At 47.1% G+C, this 16374-nt stretch overlaps 1 protein-coding gene across 2 annotated transcripts; it reads right to left on the reverse strand.

Annotated features, from left to right (window-relative positions):
* Positions 1-3979: 3979 nt before the first annotated feature.
* On the reverse strand, positions 3980-16368 carry LOC113940286 (Golgi SNAP receptor complex member 2-like). Of its 2 annotated transcripts, XM_027631405.1 has the most exons (6): positions 16340-16368; positions 14529-14593; positions 12575-12683; positions 11091-11223; positions 8171-8311; positions 3980-5175 (listed from the first exon to the last, which is right to left on the reverse strand). In XM_027631405.1, the coding sequence occupies exons 2-6, from the start codon at positions 14566-14568 to the stop codon at positions 5014-5016; spliced, it is 585 nt and encodes a 194-aa protein (XP_027487206.1). In that variant the 5' UTR covers positions 14569-14593; positions 16340-16368; the 3' UTR covers positions 3980-5013. The 2 variants fall into 2 exon arrangements, with proteins under 2 accessions (XP_027487206.1, XP_027487207.1); XM_027631406.1 differs by lacking the exons at positions 8171-8311; positions 16340-16368 and having other exon boundaries at positions 14529-14589.
* Between the last annotated feature and the right edge of the window lie 6 nt (positions 16369-16374).

A 16374-nucleotide genomic window follows, 5' to 3' on the forward strand; every position in this document is an offset into this window, starting at 1 on the left:
ATCTTCAGTCTCCTGTGCTGGGCAGGATGTGCATCACTGGAGTTTTCCCCCCATTCCCTGGAGACTGGATGTGTCCCTTGGCAGGAGCTGATGGAATGCAGAGTCACACCAATACTGGTTTTAGTTGGAAGGGACCTTAAAGCCCACCCAGTTTCACCCCCTGCCACAGGCAGGGACACCTTCCACCAGCCCAGGTTGCTCCAAGCCCCCTCCAACCTGGCCTTGGACACTTCCAGGGATCCAGGGGCAGCCACAGCTTCTCTGGGCAACCTGTGCCAGGGCCTCCCCACCCTCACAGGGAAATTTCTTCCTAATATCTAATCTAAATCTCTCCTCTTTTAGTTTAAAACCATTCCCCTCCTTGTCCTGTCAGTGTCTGTCTGTGTAAAAAGTCCCTCTCCCTCTTTCATTATCCCCCTCTAGGCACTGGAAGGGGATCTAAGGTCTCTCTAGAGCTTCTCTTCTCCAGGTTGAACAGCCCCAGCTCTCCCTTCTCGTTTATTGGGAGCATAAACTCTCCTTGGCTTTTCCATTCTGACCTGTGTCCTTTGCCAAGTCCTGTTCCATCTGTGCCTTGGCTTTTCTGCTCCTGCTGTAGAGATTCCATCCTGGCCCAGGGCAGCAGAGACAACCAAGGTCTCTGACAATATCCCTGACAATATCCCTGCCCTATATTTTGGGATTCTGGTACCATTTCCATTCCCAGTGGGCTGTAGTTTCTCCTGCCCATTTCCAGAACCTTGGTATGACTTATTGTTCTTCTCTGATCCCGCCACTGGTTTATTCCCCCCTCCCCCTCCTTTGCTCTTGGCCTTGCACCTCTAAGAGGAGGCACAGAAATAACCAAGAGTTGTGGAACAGGAGCCCAACGATGCCTGGAGGAGGAGGAACAGCTCAATGCCAGGAATCCCTCGGGATGCCAGGAATCCCTCGGGACTGCAGCACCTGGAGCCGGTGAGTGCAGAGAGCTGAGGGGCTGGGGAGGGAAAGGCTTCTCACCCCGCAAGTTTGGGAGACAAGAGCAGGGCAGGAGCACCCTCTGCAGAGACTGGGAAACCACGACACCCTCAGGCTCACGGTGTGACTCTTGGGGTGGCCTGTGCAGGGCCGAGGGTTGGACTCGGCGATCCTTGTGGGTCCCTCCCAATTCAGCATATCCTGGGATTCTGTGACACCTCCACCTGTGGGTTCTGTTATGGACCAGGGGAGACATTTCTCTCCCCGAGCTGAGACACCCAGCGTTGTTATTCTAGTCTTGGGTTGTGTTTTGCACTAAAGGACGTTTTTTAAACACACCCCCCCCCTTGTACTCGGACATTCCGGGGTTAACGTGAGGAATCAGTGTAAGGGGAGAGGCACAGAGCAGGCTTTGCTTCCCGGCCAACTCCAAACATCCTCCGGTGCTTATCTCCACTATCTTCCTTCTAAATTCATTCTGTCCCACCCAACTATCATCTTTATCACCCATTATCTCCCTCTCCATTCTATACCGTACCCCCATTTCACGCTTTTTAACTGCTCAAATATTCACCCGATTGGTTTCTTTGTTTCAAAAGCTTTTCCCGCTCAGGTTTAATTGTCTTGATTTAACCCCACCCAGAACATCCCACAACCATTCCCTCCCTGCCCCGGCAGGGATGGGGGGGAACGAAGGGGACAAAAGGAAAACTTGTGGGTCGAGATAAGGACTCGTTAATTAAATTTAATAATTAAAACTATTATTATTACTATTATTATTATTTTTAAAAAGCAAAGGGACAGAGGAGTAAAACCCAAGAGAAACAGGGATCGAAGCCATTCAGGGGCCCCAGAAGGGACATGGTGCAGACCCGTCCCATCTCTGCACCCCCTTCAGACCTACAGCACTGACGACTTCCTGCATTCTTTGCTGGATATTTTCTTATTTAGTAAGTGTTTTGTAGCTCTGGGGGACTGGAATTATTTCAAAACAGAAATAATTAGCAAGAGGAAGATAATCCAACCCCTTGATCTCACATTTGAAATCCACAATCTCTTTTATCAACAGCCCCATTTTGCCCTCCAGGTTCTTCCTTCACTGCTCTTAACCAGAACCCAGAGAAGGGGCAGCAGGACAGGGGGTCTCCCAGCCCCCAACCTGCATCATCACCCCATCCCTGGGGGCCTTTGGCTCCTTTTGCTACCAAAGAATTCCTACAAGCCCCTCCCAACCCTCCCTGGCTTTGACCCCGGAGCAGCACCGATCCCACTCCAAGCTGGCCAATCCTGCTTCCACCTTCTGGGAACTTCCCTTCTCCTTGAGCTGGGACAGGGCTCCTGACAGCCCCAAACTGGTCCTGCTGGTTTATCTGGGCCCCAATGTGCTGGTCAAGGTAAAAAACCTTCATCGTGGCTGAAAAAAAAATCTTTATTCACAGAATATCACATGAATCACATCATGTCCCACCCCCACTCCTTTGTGTATAAAATACTGGTTAAAAGGTTTTTTTTCCAGAGGCAAGTGAATTCCCAGAGTGTCCCCTCGTAGGAGAGCAGCTCATCCCAGAGCTGGAACTTGTGGGAAGCAGAAGTGAGGTCTTCAGGAAGGAAGAACACATCCCAGAGCTGCAACAGCAACACAAGCAAAGCCAGCAGAGCTCCAGGTCCGGCTCATTCCCCATCCCATGGACCCCGATCCCACCCCATCCCACTGCAGTGGAGGCTTTCTGGGGTTTTACACAACACCCCTGAGAGCACTTGGGTTTCCAAGTCCACCTTGGACTTCCTGTGCAGTACAACCATGTTTGAAGTCATGTGTCCTCAAATCCAGGTTCCCAGGGGGTTCCTCCAAGCCCCTCATCCACCTCTGGATGCAGGGGACAGCAAGGACACTTGGCTCCCCATGGGGAAATCAGCCTGTGCAGGGACAAGGAGACTCCAGGAGGCAAAACAAATTAACAAGGAAACATCTACTGAAATGCCAAACTGGGCTCAGAAACAGAAAAAAAATCCAGTTCCAAATATTTTATGGCTCCCACCACAGCCCAAAAGGAAAGAGATTGGCCAGAGACCCACCTTTGTGTGAGACAAACCCTCCTACAGCAGGTCACAGCCACAGAAACTTTAAACAATGACAACCCCAATCTCTGAACCCCAATCTGTAAAATCAAATGGAATTGGAGCAGTTCATGGGAGACAGAAAGAGATTTCAGGGACCCCTCACAAGTGCCCAGCTGCCCTGCCAAGTGACCTCCCAAGGGCACCACAGGAGGAATCCATCAGATTTCATACTCAGAATAAATCTAAGCTCAATTTGGATTTAAGGTTTAAATTGCAGAGCAAGACAGATGCTCTGTCACTGCCACAATTCCTCTTTTCCTTTTAATCCCCTCCTCCCTTGGGCTCAAATGAAAACCAATTCCATGCCTGCTCTGCCAAAGTGTTTCCTTGGAAAGCCTGGACAAAGAGGGAACACAGAGCAGGACACACCTCAGAGGCATCAAGCCCATGGAGAAGCCCATGGGCTGGGGCAGCTGATCTGCTCTGGGAGCTCTTCTGGGCACAGCAGCCCAGCACAGCCCCAGGCTCACTGAAATTCATTTTTGGAGTTATTTAAACAGTTTCTCCCAGTTTGCAACGGGCTACATGATAAAAGCAAAGAGAGAATGCAAACTTGTGATCTGTCACTAATCCAGAGACCCACAACCATTCCAGACAGAAAACAAGGAACTGCCAGCACAAGGCCACATCATCTGGATATGACACCTCTGTGCTGCTGCCAGACATCAGGGAATGCTCCAGGCACGTTGGGATGGGAATGGACCTGAGGGGTGATCGAAATGGATGCTGCCCACAATCCCAGGATGGCCCCTCTGACAGAACCCCCAGGCTGCAGAGAAAGCAGGGCTGGATTGGAAAGAGGCATCTCCCAGCTCGGGGTTGACCTGTGACAGGGAACTCCCCTGAGCACACGTGTCCCAGCCAAGTGTCTGTGCCAGTAACTCCACGGGTGCAAGGTAACCTGGAGCACACCCTGCCCAAGGATGGGGGATGTGACCATCCCAAGGCACAGAGCTTGAGGAACCACAGCTGCCTGTGACAGGCCTGTTGAGCTCATCCCACTGTCCCCATGATGTAAAGAGCAGCAGGGAGCCTGTCCCAGCTCCACGAACAATCCCACACCTCCGTGGAGCACAGGGGGACTCACCTGCTCCATCAACCCCAAAGTACCAACTCCAGAACCCAAGCAGCACCTCAGGAGCACAGCCCACCCACGGGGACGTGCACCAGCATCAGGAATGTCCCCCAGTTTTGGAGGCTGGACTTGGTAGGAGGCCCAGGGATGTGCACCTGCCTGGAGGAGGCAGGAGCACAGCACTGACCTTCCCCTGGGAGCAGAGGGGCAGAGAGAGGTACCAAACACCCTCAGGTGAGCTGAGCAGCACTGCAGCCTCAGCCAGGAGATCTGTGCTGTTTGATGCTGTGTGTAGAGTTAACTCAGGTTTAACTGTGCCCTAAGACCTCTCCCCACAAACCCTCCACCTCTTCCAGCAAATGGTGGATCTGCAGATGGAAACCCTTCACTCCCCAAGTCTTTCTGCACACTCAGTCCACAGGCCCAGGGCCACAAACCCTGGGAAGTCTCTGTGCCCTTCATGCACTGCCAAGTGCAGTTCCAGGGTCAGCTCTGGCCAGCACAGGAGAGATTCACTGCAGCTTCCACTCTGCACCCTCCTGTCCCTGTGCCTCCAAAGGGACGTTCCTGCCTTGCCTTGCTGGGCACAATATTCACTTCTGCTTCTTCTGAACCAGATCCTCAAACCTGCAGACATGAGGTGAGAGCAGTAAAGGCCAGGGGGTGTTTTTACAGGGCCATTTTCAATTACAGTGTCCCCAGACACATCCAGTTCCCAACATGCTTTCCACATGACACGTGTCCAGGTGGGATTTGTAAACTCTGAAGTCCATGGGAAGGGCTCATCCAAAGCAGCACCCAGAGGGAAGTCCAGTCCACGTTGCTCCAAAGGACTGTGTCTCTGGCAGTGGCTCAGCAGCTCATGTGAGGTACTGCACCACGAGGAACATGATGACACAGGTCACTGCCATCCCCCCCAGCATCAGGAACTTGTCCTGGAAGGCGCGTTTCTCGATGAGCCTCATCACCGTGTTGGACAAGCCCAGCATGTTGGCAACATCCAGGATCTTCTTGTGGGTACCCTGAGAGCAAAAACACACCAAACACACCATTAACCTCCTGGTCTGACACTTATTCCACAGCCCAAGAATGTTTCATCCTGGGTGGTGAGGGATGGATTCTGACCATGGAACCATCTGACAGGGGGAGGCCACAGAATCCTGGAAATAGCTGCAGGTTGGGACTAATTAATTCACACACATGAACAAAGATGTGGTTAAAGACACAAAACAATCTGTCTGGACAAACACACAATAAAAAGTGTCTCAAGAAAAATGTACTCTCTAGGGAGGAGTAAGAGTTCCAGACGGGGTCTAAAAGGAGCTTGCAGCCTGTGTGCTCCCAGGGGGAACTGCCTTGTCACACCAGGACAAGGGACCCGTCCCTCACAGTGGCTCTGGGTCATCCTTGGCAGAACAGCCCCTTCAGGAAGCTGTAACTGGTTTCACTTCTGAGCCAGGTCGGAAGCACAGATTCCCATCACAGTGCTCAACTCCATGCTTGGACTCTGAAATAAAAACTTCAGCTTCTCTTCCCACAGTCCACTGTATCTTTGGTCTCAGAAGAGTAAAAATGTGAAAATTTGGAATTGTTTTGAATACAAACCTGACTGAAGATCAGAAAAATCTCCCTGAGGACTTTTAGATCAACAATATCAGGCACACATGCACAAACAGCTTCTCAATCCATAGAACATACAGGTTTGCAATGAAAAATGACAGAGTTTCTTCTGTTCGGGGCTGTGCAGGTACTCGGGCCCTGCACTGAAATCAGGATGGTCCAGGAACACATCATCACATTTTCCCCCTGCATTTCCCACACCTCACATTAACCCCCTGCAGGCTGCTCTTGGGTTCAGCTCTTCCCTGTCCCTGCAGAATCTTTTCACACTGCTTCAGAAAATACCAAACCTTGCTGGGAGAAAACAAACCAAATATAAAGCTTTGAAATAAAGTAAAACAATAAAAAGTGAAAACTCCTCAATTCTTGCAGTCATGGAACAGTGGAATTGTATAATTAGAACAGTTAAAGTGATAATCTGGGAATACTTGGTCCATACCTGTCTATTTATACCAAATAAGCACAAAGTTTCAGAGAATACAGGTATTAGGGAGTGTCCAAAGGAGGGACATGAGGATAGGGAAGGGTCTGGAGGGCCCACACAACAAGTGGCTGAGGACACTTGGCTTGTTCAGCTGGAGAAGAGGAGAATGAGGGGGTCTGGAGGGGCAGCTCCAATCTCTGCTGTGTGAGCAGGGACAGGACCCAGGGAATGACTGGAGCTGTGCCAGGGCAGGGTCAGGTTGGATCTCAGGGAAAGGTTCTTCCCCCAGAGGCTAGTTGGGCACTGCCCAGGCTCCCCAGGGCAATGGGCACAGCCCCAAGGCTGCCAGAGCTCCAGGAGGGTTTGGACAACGCTCTGAGGGACAGGGGGGATTGTTGGGGTGTCTGTGCAGGGCCAGGGGTTGGACTGGATGACCCTTGGGGGTCCTTTCCCATTTAGGATAGTCCACGATTCCACATTAACCCATTTCCCTCTGTAATTGTCTCTTACAGCAGCTGCTTCTGCCAGATGTTATCAGGCAACAAAGTCCTGTCAGTGTATGAAAAGCTGGGTAAGGGGAAAATGAACATGAACAGATATTTCCTCACCTGTGAGGAAGAGGAAATATCCCCCTGAAAACACAAGGACACGATGGCCCCAAAGCACAGACCCTGGGCAGAGACCCCCACCAGTTCCCTGCTGCAGAGCTCCCCCAGGGCACAGCGGGCACAGGCTGCCAGGGGAGACAGGGCACAGCTCCCTGCAGGAGCCCCATGGGATCCCACAGCAGCAGAACCCCTTTCTACCCCCCAGTCCTGCCCCCAGACAACCCAGTGACAACATTCCTCTCCAATGAATGAACACCCCACCAAGTTTTCTTCCAGTTGTTCTAGTAATTGACTCTGTATAAAAACTAATCTCCATTCAGTGAACAAGTGACCTGATCCAAGAAGCCAAATCTCATCTTGGAAAGGACCTGGCCCCAAACTCTGCTTTAATGCCTGCAGGTGACATCTGTGGTGCAGGGACTGCTCACCAGACTAGGGAGCAGAAAAGGAGCTCCAGCCCTGCTTTATCCCCCCTGCTGGTCCTGTCCAGGGCTTTGGGAGAACCACGAACCTGGAATTCTGTGACCAGGACAGCAAAGTGCCCATGTGTGCAGCTCAGCTCCCTGTGTGTGAACTGCAGTGCAGGCCAGGCTGTCACTGCTTGTGACACCAGAGACATTTGATTCCTGACCAAAACAGGAATTCATGTCACTGAAAATGCCTAAATCCTCTGGCAGATACATCCCAAGACAGACAACAGCAGTTATCCCCATCAGAAGATGACTGCAACACACAAAAGGATTTCCCCACATTTTTCAGAAATTCAGTTTCTCTCCACACACATTAAAAAAGTTTTTCTATCTTTGAGCTGTTCATTCAAAATAAAACATCACTTTGAAGAGCCTTTAAGATAAAAGGCAAATATTTGCTCTTAAGAGACTTGCAGAAATACAGCTGAAATGAGCAGTGTTTGGGGAGGGAGGGATGTTGAGGTGCATTATCTTTATTCCTGAGGTACATTACCTTCATTACTGAGGAGCATTACCTCTATCACTAATCTCACACACAAGTGCTTTACAGCAGCTCTGAGTGATGTTCATCTGAACCAACACCTGCCAGCCAGTTCCTGCCCCTTCTGAACTGAACCAAAACCAACAACCAACCAAAGGATAACAAACATAAGGGGATAAAACACAACATTCAGCACTCCAGATACTGCCCTGCAGGGGAAGGTCAGCCAGGCCCAGAAAGACCTTAAAGATATTACTAAAAGGATGATAAAATGTAAAGATTTCAGGTTGTTTAAATGAAGTTTGGGCCTTTCTAGCACCCTCAGCTCGAAGTAATGCATGGATTGATTTTACAAAGGTTGGTCATCATAAACACAGAAAAATGTGGGGTCTTTGGTAAAAAACAATGCCCCACCTTTAAGGTGACTCTCTGGTCCCTCAGGCCCTGCAGGATGTTGGTGCCACTGCCAATAAGCTCATCCATGCCTCGGTGGGCACTCTGCAGGGACTCGTTATACTGCAGGGTTTCGTCGATCGGGATGGTGGTGGCAGAGTCCTGTGGGGAAAGGCAGGGACTTGGTTACCTGCTCACTCACACTGCCCACACCCAGCACACACCCCCCTGCAACACCCCAAGGGCTGGGGGGACTGGCTGCAAAACAGCTTTTCCATCAGGATATTTAACACAACACCAAGTGAAAACAATTTAGAGAAGACAGGGAGGAAGCCAAAGGGCAAAGCTGATCAGCTGCTCCACCACAATTCCATCTCGAGGAGAAGGGGATTAAAAGCAGAGAATTTTTATAATCTCAGTTTATGATAAAGAGATCCAAGCAGAGAATTTTTATCTCATTCTATGAATCTTTATGATCTCAGTTTATGATTTATGTAGGAAAGGGTTATTGCAAGACAGAACATTAAAGCTGCAGAAGGTGTTTAACAAGGAGTCATTTGATCATTGCAAGTGAAAGATTTGTGGAACATTTCCCACCATGTCTCTGAGCGACAAAAGGCCCGAAAAACACAATGTTTGGAGATGATATTCCAAGTACTTATGACATGGTGCAAATTGAGGGCGAACAGACATGGGCCTGGTTCCCTGAGCTCTGGCTCACTCATCACCCAGGGCCTCAGAGAAAAAAATAATTAAAAATTTACATTTTTCACATTTTTTCCAGAAAAGATGCATTTGCTCAACAAGGAACTAGGAATCTTGAAATGGAAATAATGGGATAAAGCTCTAATCTGGACTGCACAAGTGGGCAGAGGATGCGATCACTTGTTCCTGTCAAAGGCCCCCAGTCCAATCTTCTCTCTCTTCCAGAGAGCAAGGAAATGGCTCATCACTCCCACACTGGATTAGAGCAGGAATGGTGACACTGGTAGAGTGGGAACTCTGATCCCTGCTCCCAGGGACTCAGAACAAGAATGGCCCAGAGGCAGAATTCCTGTTTGGAGCATGTGCCTGTGAGCTGCAGGTCACACCCAGGGTACCCAGGGAATGTGCTCTGAGCAGAATCTCCAGTTCAAACCCCCGAGGTGGGTGTGAAGATGCCCTGCAGGATCCAGTGCAGGGGCTGCAGTGCCTGGGCTGACTGTGAGAGAAGGAGAGCCAAGGACAGTGCCAGAGCCAAGGACAGTGCCAGAGCCAAGGACAGTGCCAGAGCCATGAGGGCCTGGGGAAGAGGCTGTGCCAGGACACACACACTGACCCACTGCTCAGGAAGCACCAGGGCTGACACAAGTCTGTGAGCAGAAGCACTTGGATTGGCATTTAATGGCTCTTGTTCCATAGATTTAACAACCTTCAAATCAGCAGGGATTTCATTTCCTACACAAGGGGCTCTTTTCAGACACTATTAGGCAGCAATGAAAATGTGGGAGTGGATTTGTGACCCCCCTCCCAAGGAGATGAGATGGCACCAGCAGAGCTTTGATTTGCTCTTTGCGGTTTTCTCCAGAATGGTACAGGGCAGGCTTTGAAGACCACTTTAAACTCTGAATTAAGCCAGATGTTCAGAACAGCTTCCAAAAACTGTTCTGGATGTCACAGTGACTTCCTGAGGATGCCCCAACACTCAGTTGACATCACCATTTAATAGAATAGGGGAGTTATGAATATGAACTGTGTAACTTCTAACCAAAATAAGCCAACAACTGACAAATAAATCCTCATTTTCCTATTAAAATGTCACTTTAAAGTCACATTTTTGTAGCAAGGTAAAAAGAAATACAAAATAATCATGTGTTGTCCTTCCTTTGAGACACATTTCAAGATCTAAAGGAGGAAAAAACACCAGTTTGCTCTATATTTTGCATCTGTAAGCCAGATATTGCTCTTTAAAACTGTTTCTCTAACACACGCTTTAACAACAAATTTTCCTGTAGGAAAACTTGTCCCTATTTGTGGAGGAACACCAAAGTGTTTAAAAATAAATCAGGTTTCAAATCTCAGTGTTCCTTTCTAGCCTTGTTTAACATTTTGAAATAGCCAACAAAATACCAGACATTATCTTTCTGGCAGGCTGTCAGAAGTGCATGGAACTGCCCAAACCTCAAGCAAAGAGGATCCCCCACATTCATTCTTCCTGGCCCTAACAGTGACTGACAACACAGATAGTGAATGTTACGGAAGGTGCCTTTAACAAAAAAGGGAAGAAAAAACTTTAAAAAATAATAATGATTTAAAAAAAACCCAAAAAACCCACAAAACAAAACACAAAGAACCCCCAAACAAAACCAAGACTAACTTTTCAGCTGCAGAAAAGTGAAATCTGAAAGTGAACCTACATTACTCAGAGCGAAATTCCTCCAGGAATTTGCACCGGGGGGACTTCCCAGCAGAGGAACTAAGAATTAGCATGAACAGGTGGAACATGTTCATGTTATTACAAACTTTTGACTCATTTCTAGGCAAAAAGCAAGGCCTTTGTCCCAGCTGTGTGATCTGTATTTGGAAAAGTAGCAGTTTGCTGACATCTACTGTCAGCAGGGTGTATAAAGTCAGGCTTGTCACAGATTTCAGGATTTGACACAAATCCAAGTAAAATGTACCCTTTGGTACTTACCTCATTCACCCTTTTGCAACTGCCCTATAAAGCCAGGTGGAACTGCACTGGATAAAACAGGAGCAGCAGCTTCTGGAGTCTTTTCCTGCTGCCTCCTCAGAGCCATGTGAGAGCTGTACTTTATCCCTACATTGTTATCCTTCTCTGCCTTTACTGACACAGCAGCATTCAACAGCCCTGCCTGAAGCTGCTCTGCCAGCCTGCAGCTCCTGGAGCACAGAGAGGTGAACCACACGTGTTTCCACCGAGGTAAACACACATATTTACATTGGTGGTGAAGGTCCTGGCCAGCAGCTCCTCCCGCTGCCGCTCCTGCTGCTCCCGCAGGTACCGCCGGTGCTGGAAGTTCCTCAGGGCCGTCTGCAGGTGCTGCACATCGTACTTCAGCTGGTCCACCCTCCTGGAAAGGACCAACAGCAGGGTGAAAACACTGCTCTGCGCTGCTGGTTCTCACAAGGACAATGCAGCATTACCAGGTAACACAGACGGATGGGTTCTACTTCTCCAGAACGACGCAGGACATTCAATATCAGGCCAAAATTCCACACTTACGTCTTCCCTGCCTCGTTTTTCTACCAAATAGGTGATAATTTAACAAGTGATTATTTATTTTAATCAATTATTTAGCCTCCAGGCTAACAACAGAATGTGAAGCAGAATTCCTGAGCTGTCTCAAAGTATTTCTGACATTTAACAGCTTGCTTTGAGCAAAAAAGTGCAATAAATACACAGGAGAGCTAATGGGCAGTCTCAGTCATCCTATCCCATGACTAGTCTCTTCAGGAGTTACACATATCTATTTCTCATATAACACAGATTTGGAAAGATGGCAGGTTTTGTATTTTATGATCCTCATTCACACAAAAGATGAAGCTTTCAAGCTTCATTAATTAGAACCATGTTCTTAAGTTTGAATATTTATTAAAAGAAGCTTGAAAGTCAGTGGTCAAAACAGGAGACACCTCAGACATCTCCACTGGGCTGAAACAAATCCTGTCCAGAACTCCTGATTACATGTTTGATAATGTTTAATGTTTGATTACCATACTAGATAACTGATTACCTTGATTATCAGACTATCCTGGTCTGGTGGAAGGTGTCCCTGCCCATGGCAGGGAGTTAGAACAAGATGATCTTTAAGGTCCCTTCCAACCCAAATGAGATTCTATAAAGAAATTCATGACTACTTCACATACTGACCTCTATAACACATGAAATCCACCCCTACTGTCTACAAGGGTGTTTTGAGACATTAATAACTGAATCACAGAATTAATTAAGAACAGTGATTCCTGATGTCTGTGGTCCAACCTCCTGCTCAAACCAGTGCTCACTTTAGAAATCTCATTTTAGTCACCAACAGCCAGGACAATGGTCCAGAGAAAATGACACCAACTGAAGGAATGTTACTCCCTACACCCACAAATGCATTAAAACCAAATATCATATAAAGTGGAATTTTATTTAAGCCTCCAAGTGGATGTTCTGCTCATCTGAGAACAGATGAGCAGCTCCACCACCAGTCAGGACTTGAGGATCTTTGAGGTCTTTTCCAACCTTAATCATTCTGTGGTTAAATGCAGGAAAGCAATTTTGTCTCTGTGCCTCAACTCTGCTAGTGCAGAGCACAGGGTAAGTTATGCAGAGTATAAAAGTTTCATACAAATCAAAAGGCAAAGGACTTCAATAAATTTAATTAAAATAATTACAAAGACTCCCCTGCCCAATCAGAGCCAGGCAGGTGAACTCACAGCTTGGCATTCTGCCTCTTGTTGGGAGGTTCTTTGCTGGACAGGATTTCCAGGCGTTCCAAGTTGCTGAATATGTTGTCTATTCTTGCTTGGATCTCATTTTCCACTACTGCAAGGAAATAAAAACATCATTTGATTTGAATTGAAGAACTGCAATCTGATGAAGGGAAAAGCTCAAGAGCATTCAAAGCTGTATGTAAAACCTGAGAGATGCAAATCCTTACTGGATGAAACTCAGATAAGGAACTATAAATATCATGAAATGCCACTTCTTTAGCTCAGTAATTTGACACTCTCACCTTCCATCCCCCCGCAGAGAAGGGAGCTAGGAAAACCCCATTCAGCAGAACCCAGAAAAGCAAAGAGCACACATGACCCTTTTCTTTGCCCCTGGATCTCCCACAATTAAAGAGTAACAGACTCACATCTATACACTCAAATCAGATTGTCCTAATTCATCTCTCCATCATTTACTGCAGCTAAACTCAACAGTAGAGCACCCAGGAGAGCAGACAGACAGTTACAGCACCTTTTCTTAGACCAAACAACACTATTACAGGATTTTTTTTGAGCAAGGAGGGACTATTTGCTCAAAGTTGGAAAAGGCAAACTGCAAGTTTGATTTCCTGGCCCCTATTTGAACTCTTCAACCACAGATAATCCCTTTTCCTATAAATTCTGAAATACATACTAATATCCACAACACTATCTGTATCTTTATATATGTATAAATAATCAGTATGTTCATTTATTGACCATGTAAGATGTACATAATCCTATCTCTTGAAAAGGTCTCAAGCAGCAGAAGCAAGATAGGAAATCATATTCATTTTCAAAATCACACCCAGGGAACAGCAGTCTGGGAATTCTGGCAGTGTAGGCAGAGCAGTACAATCACCATGAAAACCAGAATCAGAATTTAAAATTGCTATTTTTGGCTAGGAAAGTAATCACAGCCCTTTTTAGTGCAAAGTCATACTTCACAAGAATATTTAGAGTAATAGAAGTCAATGGACATGTAATAAATGCATCCAGTCAGTGCAGTGTCCTTTCACTCAGGAGTTCCTGGTGAAGCCCATTATTAGTGACTCAAGCAGGAATTAAGGCTTTAAACACAGGTCCAAAATACATGGACCCATTCTGCACTGGGGTAAAAAGTCCTGCCACACATATCAGAGAATTTTATTATCAGAGTCATTTATGAGCACAGGGTTATAGTCCAGATTCATTGAGGCAATTTCAGACCTAATGGTTCTGCACATTTCCCACAAGCAGGTGGAATTACAGGTTCTGACTGATACAGCAGGAATTGTCAAAATCATCCTGCTTGAATTCCTGCACAGCAAATCCCAGCCTTTTCCCCAGAAGCAGCACTGAGCATCTTTAGGGGAAGGCTGTAGTTGGTGGATGCTGAGGGAATACCAACAGCAGAGCAGGCACAGCCACATCCCTCACTTTTTGGGTTCTAACAAACCAGCCCAGTAATGCTGTGGATGTGCAGCTCTGCCCACACCAAGGTGTTCATTAATTGCACCTGCACGAGGGCAGTGGTGGGGGCTTTTAACCCGGTTATGGTGCACAGCCTCCAAACACACCCTGACCACGAGTTCCAAAATCCAACAGCACCAAAACTCTGGAACTCCCACATCAGGACATTACAGAGGCACCCACAGTGAGCACTATTTGTCAGTTAAAGGATTTCAACAGGAGGATGATTTGAAGAAAATTCTTGTTCCGTCTTTTTCTGCTCTGTCCTTCTTACAAAACATCACCTTACTGAAGTTAAACACTAAAATTATTGTAATGTATTCCAAACTGGTGCTGTGTCTCCAGCTGATCACAATGACTCAAGAGCCAAATTTGACCCAATAATGATTGCAAATACAATGATAAAGCTCAGAGGCTAAGTCAGCTCAGTCCCTGGGTGGGACTCCCCTCACTAAGAGCTACTCACAGTGCACTGACTCCTTGTCTGAAGTCTCCAGGCGCCCCATGTAGGACTGCACCTCATGGACCTGCCTGTCAGGAGGCAAAGAGGAAATGCAGTCAGGGACAGCTACTAAATCATTTTTCAGTACCTCAGTTTTCAGCTTCCTTTATTGAAAAGTACTTTTCGGAACAGAGCGGGAATCAGCAACAGTGTTCAGTGCAGACAGCCCATCACTGACCACCAACACAGTTCCTCTCCACAAGCACTGCAGAGTAACTTCATTTAAGCACAGAAATCAAGGTGAAGATTATGAAAAGCACAAAACAGCTTTTCTACAAGAAACAGTTGTTCTGCCGGGAGGTGACAGTGGGGAGATACCTGAGAGCAGAATGGCACAGAAGGTGAATAAGGAATGGTTTTCACTGTCCTAAAACTCAGAGGCATCAAGTGAAATTAAAAGCTTAAAATTATAAGGAACTACTGCTGCTGGAGAAGCAGTGGCAAATGGAAACAAAGAAAAAATACTAATGGGTTGCCAAATTCTTCTGTTTCAAACCCCCAAGCCTCACATTTCTGGGAGACTGGGACAACATTACACCAAAATATTCCACATATTTGTCCATTTTTTACAGTGTTTCCCAGAGATCTGCAGTTGGGCAATGCTGAAATAGTCCTGACCAGAGGGACCTGCAGCCACACTTGGTGTGACCAGTCTCACAGCTGGTCACTATTCGACTTCAATAAAGGCACTTCGTTGATGGTTTTGATTAAACTTGATATTTACAAAAATATCATGACCTTTTTTAAAAAAAAATTTTAAGAGACCAGAATCTTGGTCATGTTAGTGGCTCTTTCATCTGATAACCAAAGCACAAATGTTTCTGAAGCCAGACTTTGGAAACCAACTTAAAAATCTGAGATTTTTAAATAACTCTCAGAGCTGCCTTCTGAACCCTGACTCTGTGCTGCTGAAGAGGGGATGTCCCAAGTACAGCATTGCTTGGAATTAACTACAGAACCAATTCAATACCCAGTACCCTGCAATCCCACACTTGTTCTATAGTTTCGTTTTCAATCAGTTCAATTATCACCCCACCTCCCTTAAAAGAGCTCCAGAAAGAAGCAAATTATCATAGAAATTTGGAATATTGGATTAAACATGTCCTTCATCCTCTTTCACACAGAATCAGAGAAAATTCTGAGTAGGAAGGGACCTGTGAGTTATTCCATATGGAGTAACAACGGAGCTGCAAGATTTTTTTGCCTCATTTTGCAATTTTCACACCCCTCCTCTCTCCACAGATGGGCATTATCCATGAAGTGTGGGATTAATCCTCAAGGAGCTTCCACAGGTGGTTCAAACTGCAGCAGCAGGACACCTCAAACCCTACTGCCCCAAAAACCAATATGAACGAGCACCCCTTAAATGAACACACATTAATTAACAGGGAATAAATAATAATTAATTGAGAGGTCCCCCGTGGCCCGGGCTGAGCCCTTCAGGGCTGACGTGGCAGCAGCTCCTGGGAACTTCGAAATGCTTGATCTTGTAGTATGGACTTGAATGCTTTACAGAATACAGACCTTTCCCAATTTCCCGACACCCCCACACCCCTCACACAGCTGTTGCTGGGCTGGTGCAGCCCTTCAGACCTGTCAGAGCCCTGCTTCCCCTCATGCACTCGCTGGTTGCTGGCACACCCCCACAGCCCTCACGCACTTCTTGTTGTGCCGGTACAGCCCCTCACACCCTCGTTGGTTTGCTGGTAGAGCCTCTCATCCCTCACGAACTTGCTCCTGTGCCGGTACAGCCCCTCCTGTTTCCCCTCACGCACTCGTTGGTGTGCTGGTACAGCCCCTCTCCCCCTCA

The sequence above is a fragment of the Corapipo altera genome, unplaced genomic scaffold (assembly GCF_003945725.1).
Source record: "Corapipo altera isolate COAL_440 unplaced genomic scaffold, ASM394572v1 101923, whole genome shotgun sequence".
Classification (NCBI taxonomy): Eukaryota; Metazoa; Chordata; class Aves; order Passeriformes; family Pipridae; genus Corapipo; species Corapipo altera.

Bases quoted from the DNA above. Each gene is read 5' to 3' on its own strand.
- LOC113940286 (XM_027631405.1), bottom strand. From the start codon at position 14,568: ATGGGGCGCCTGGAGACTTCAGACAAGGAGTCAGTGCACT. The intron at 8,312-11,090 runs GTAAATATGTGT...CTTTCCCCACAG, and splicing joins CCAGGACCTTCACCACCAAT to GACTCTGCCACCACCATCCC. The intron at 5,176-8,170 runs GTGGGGCATTGT...TTTTGCTCTCAG, and splicing joins ACCAGAGAGTCACCTTAAAG to GGTACCCACAAGAAGATCCT.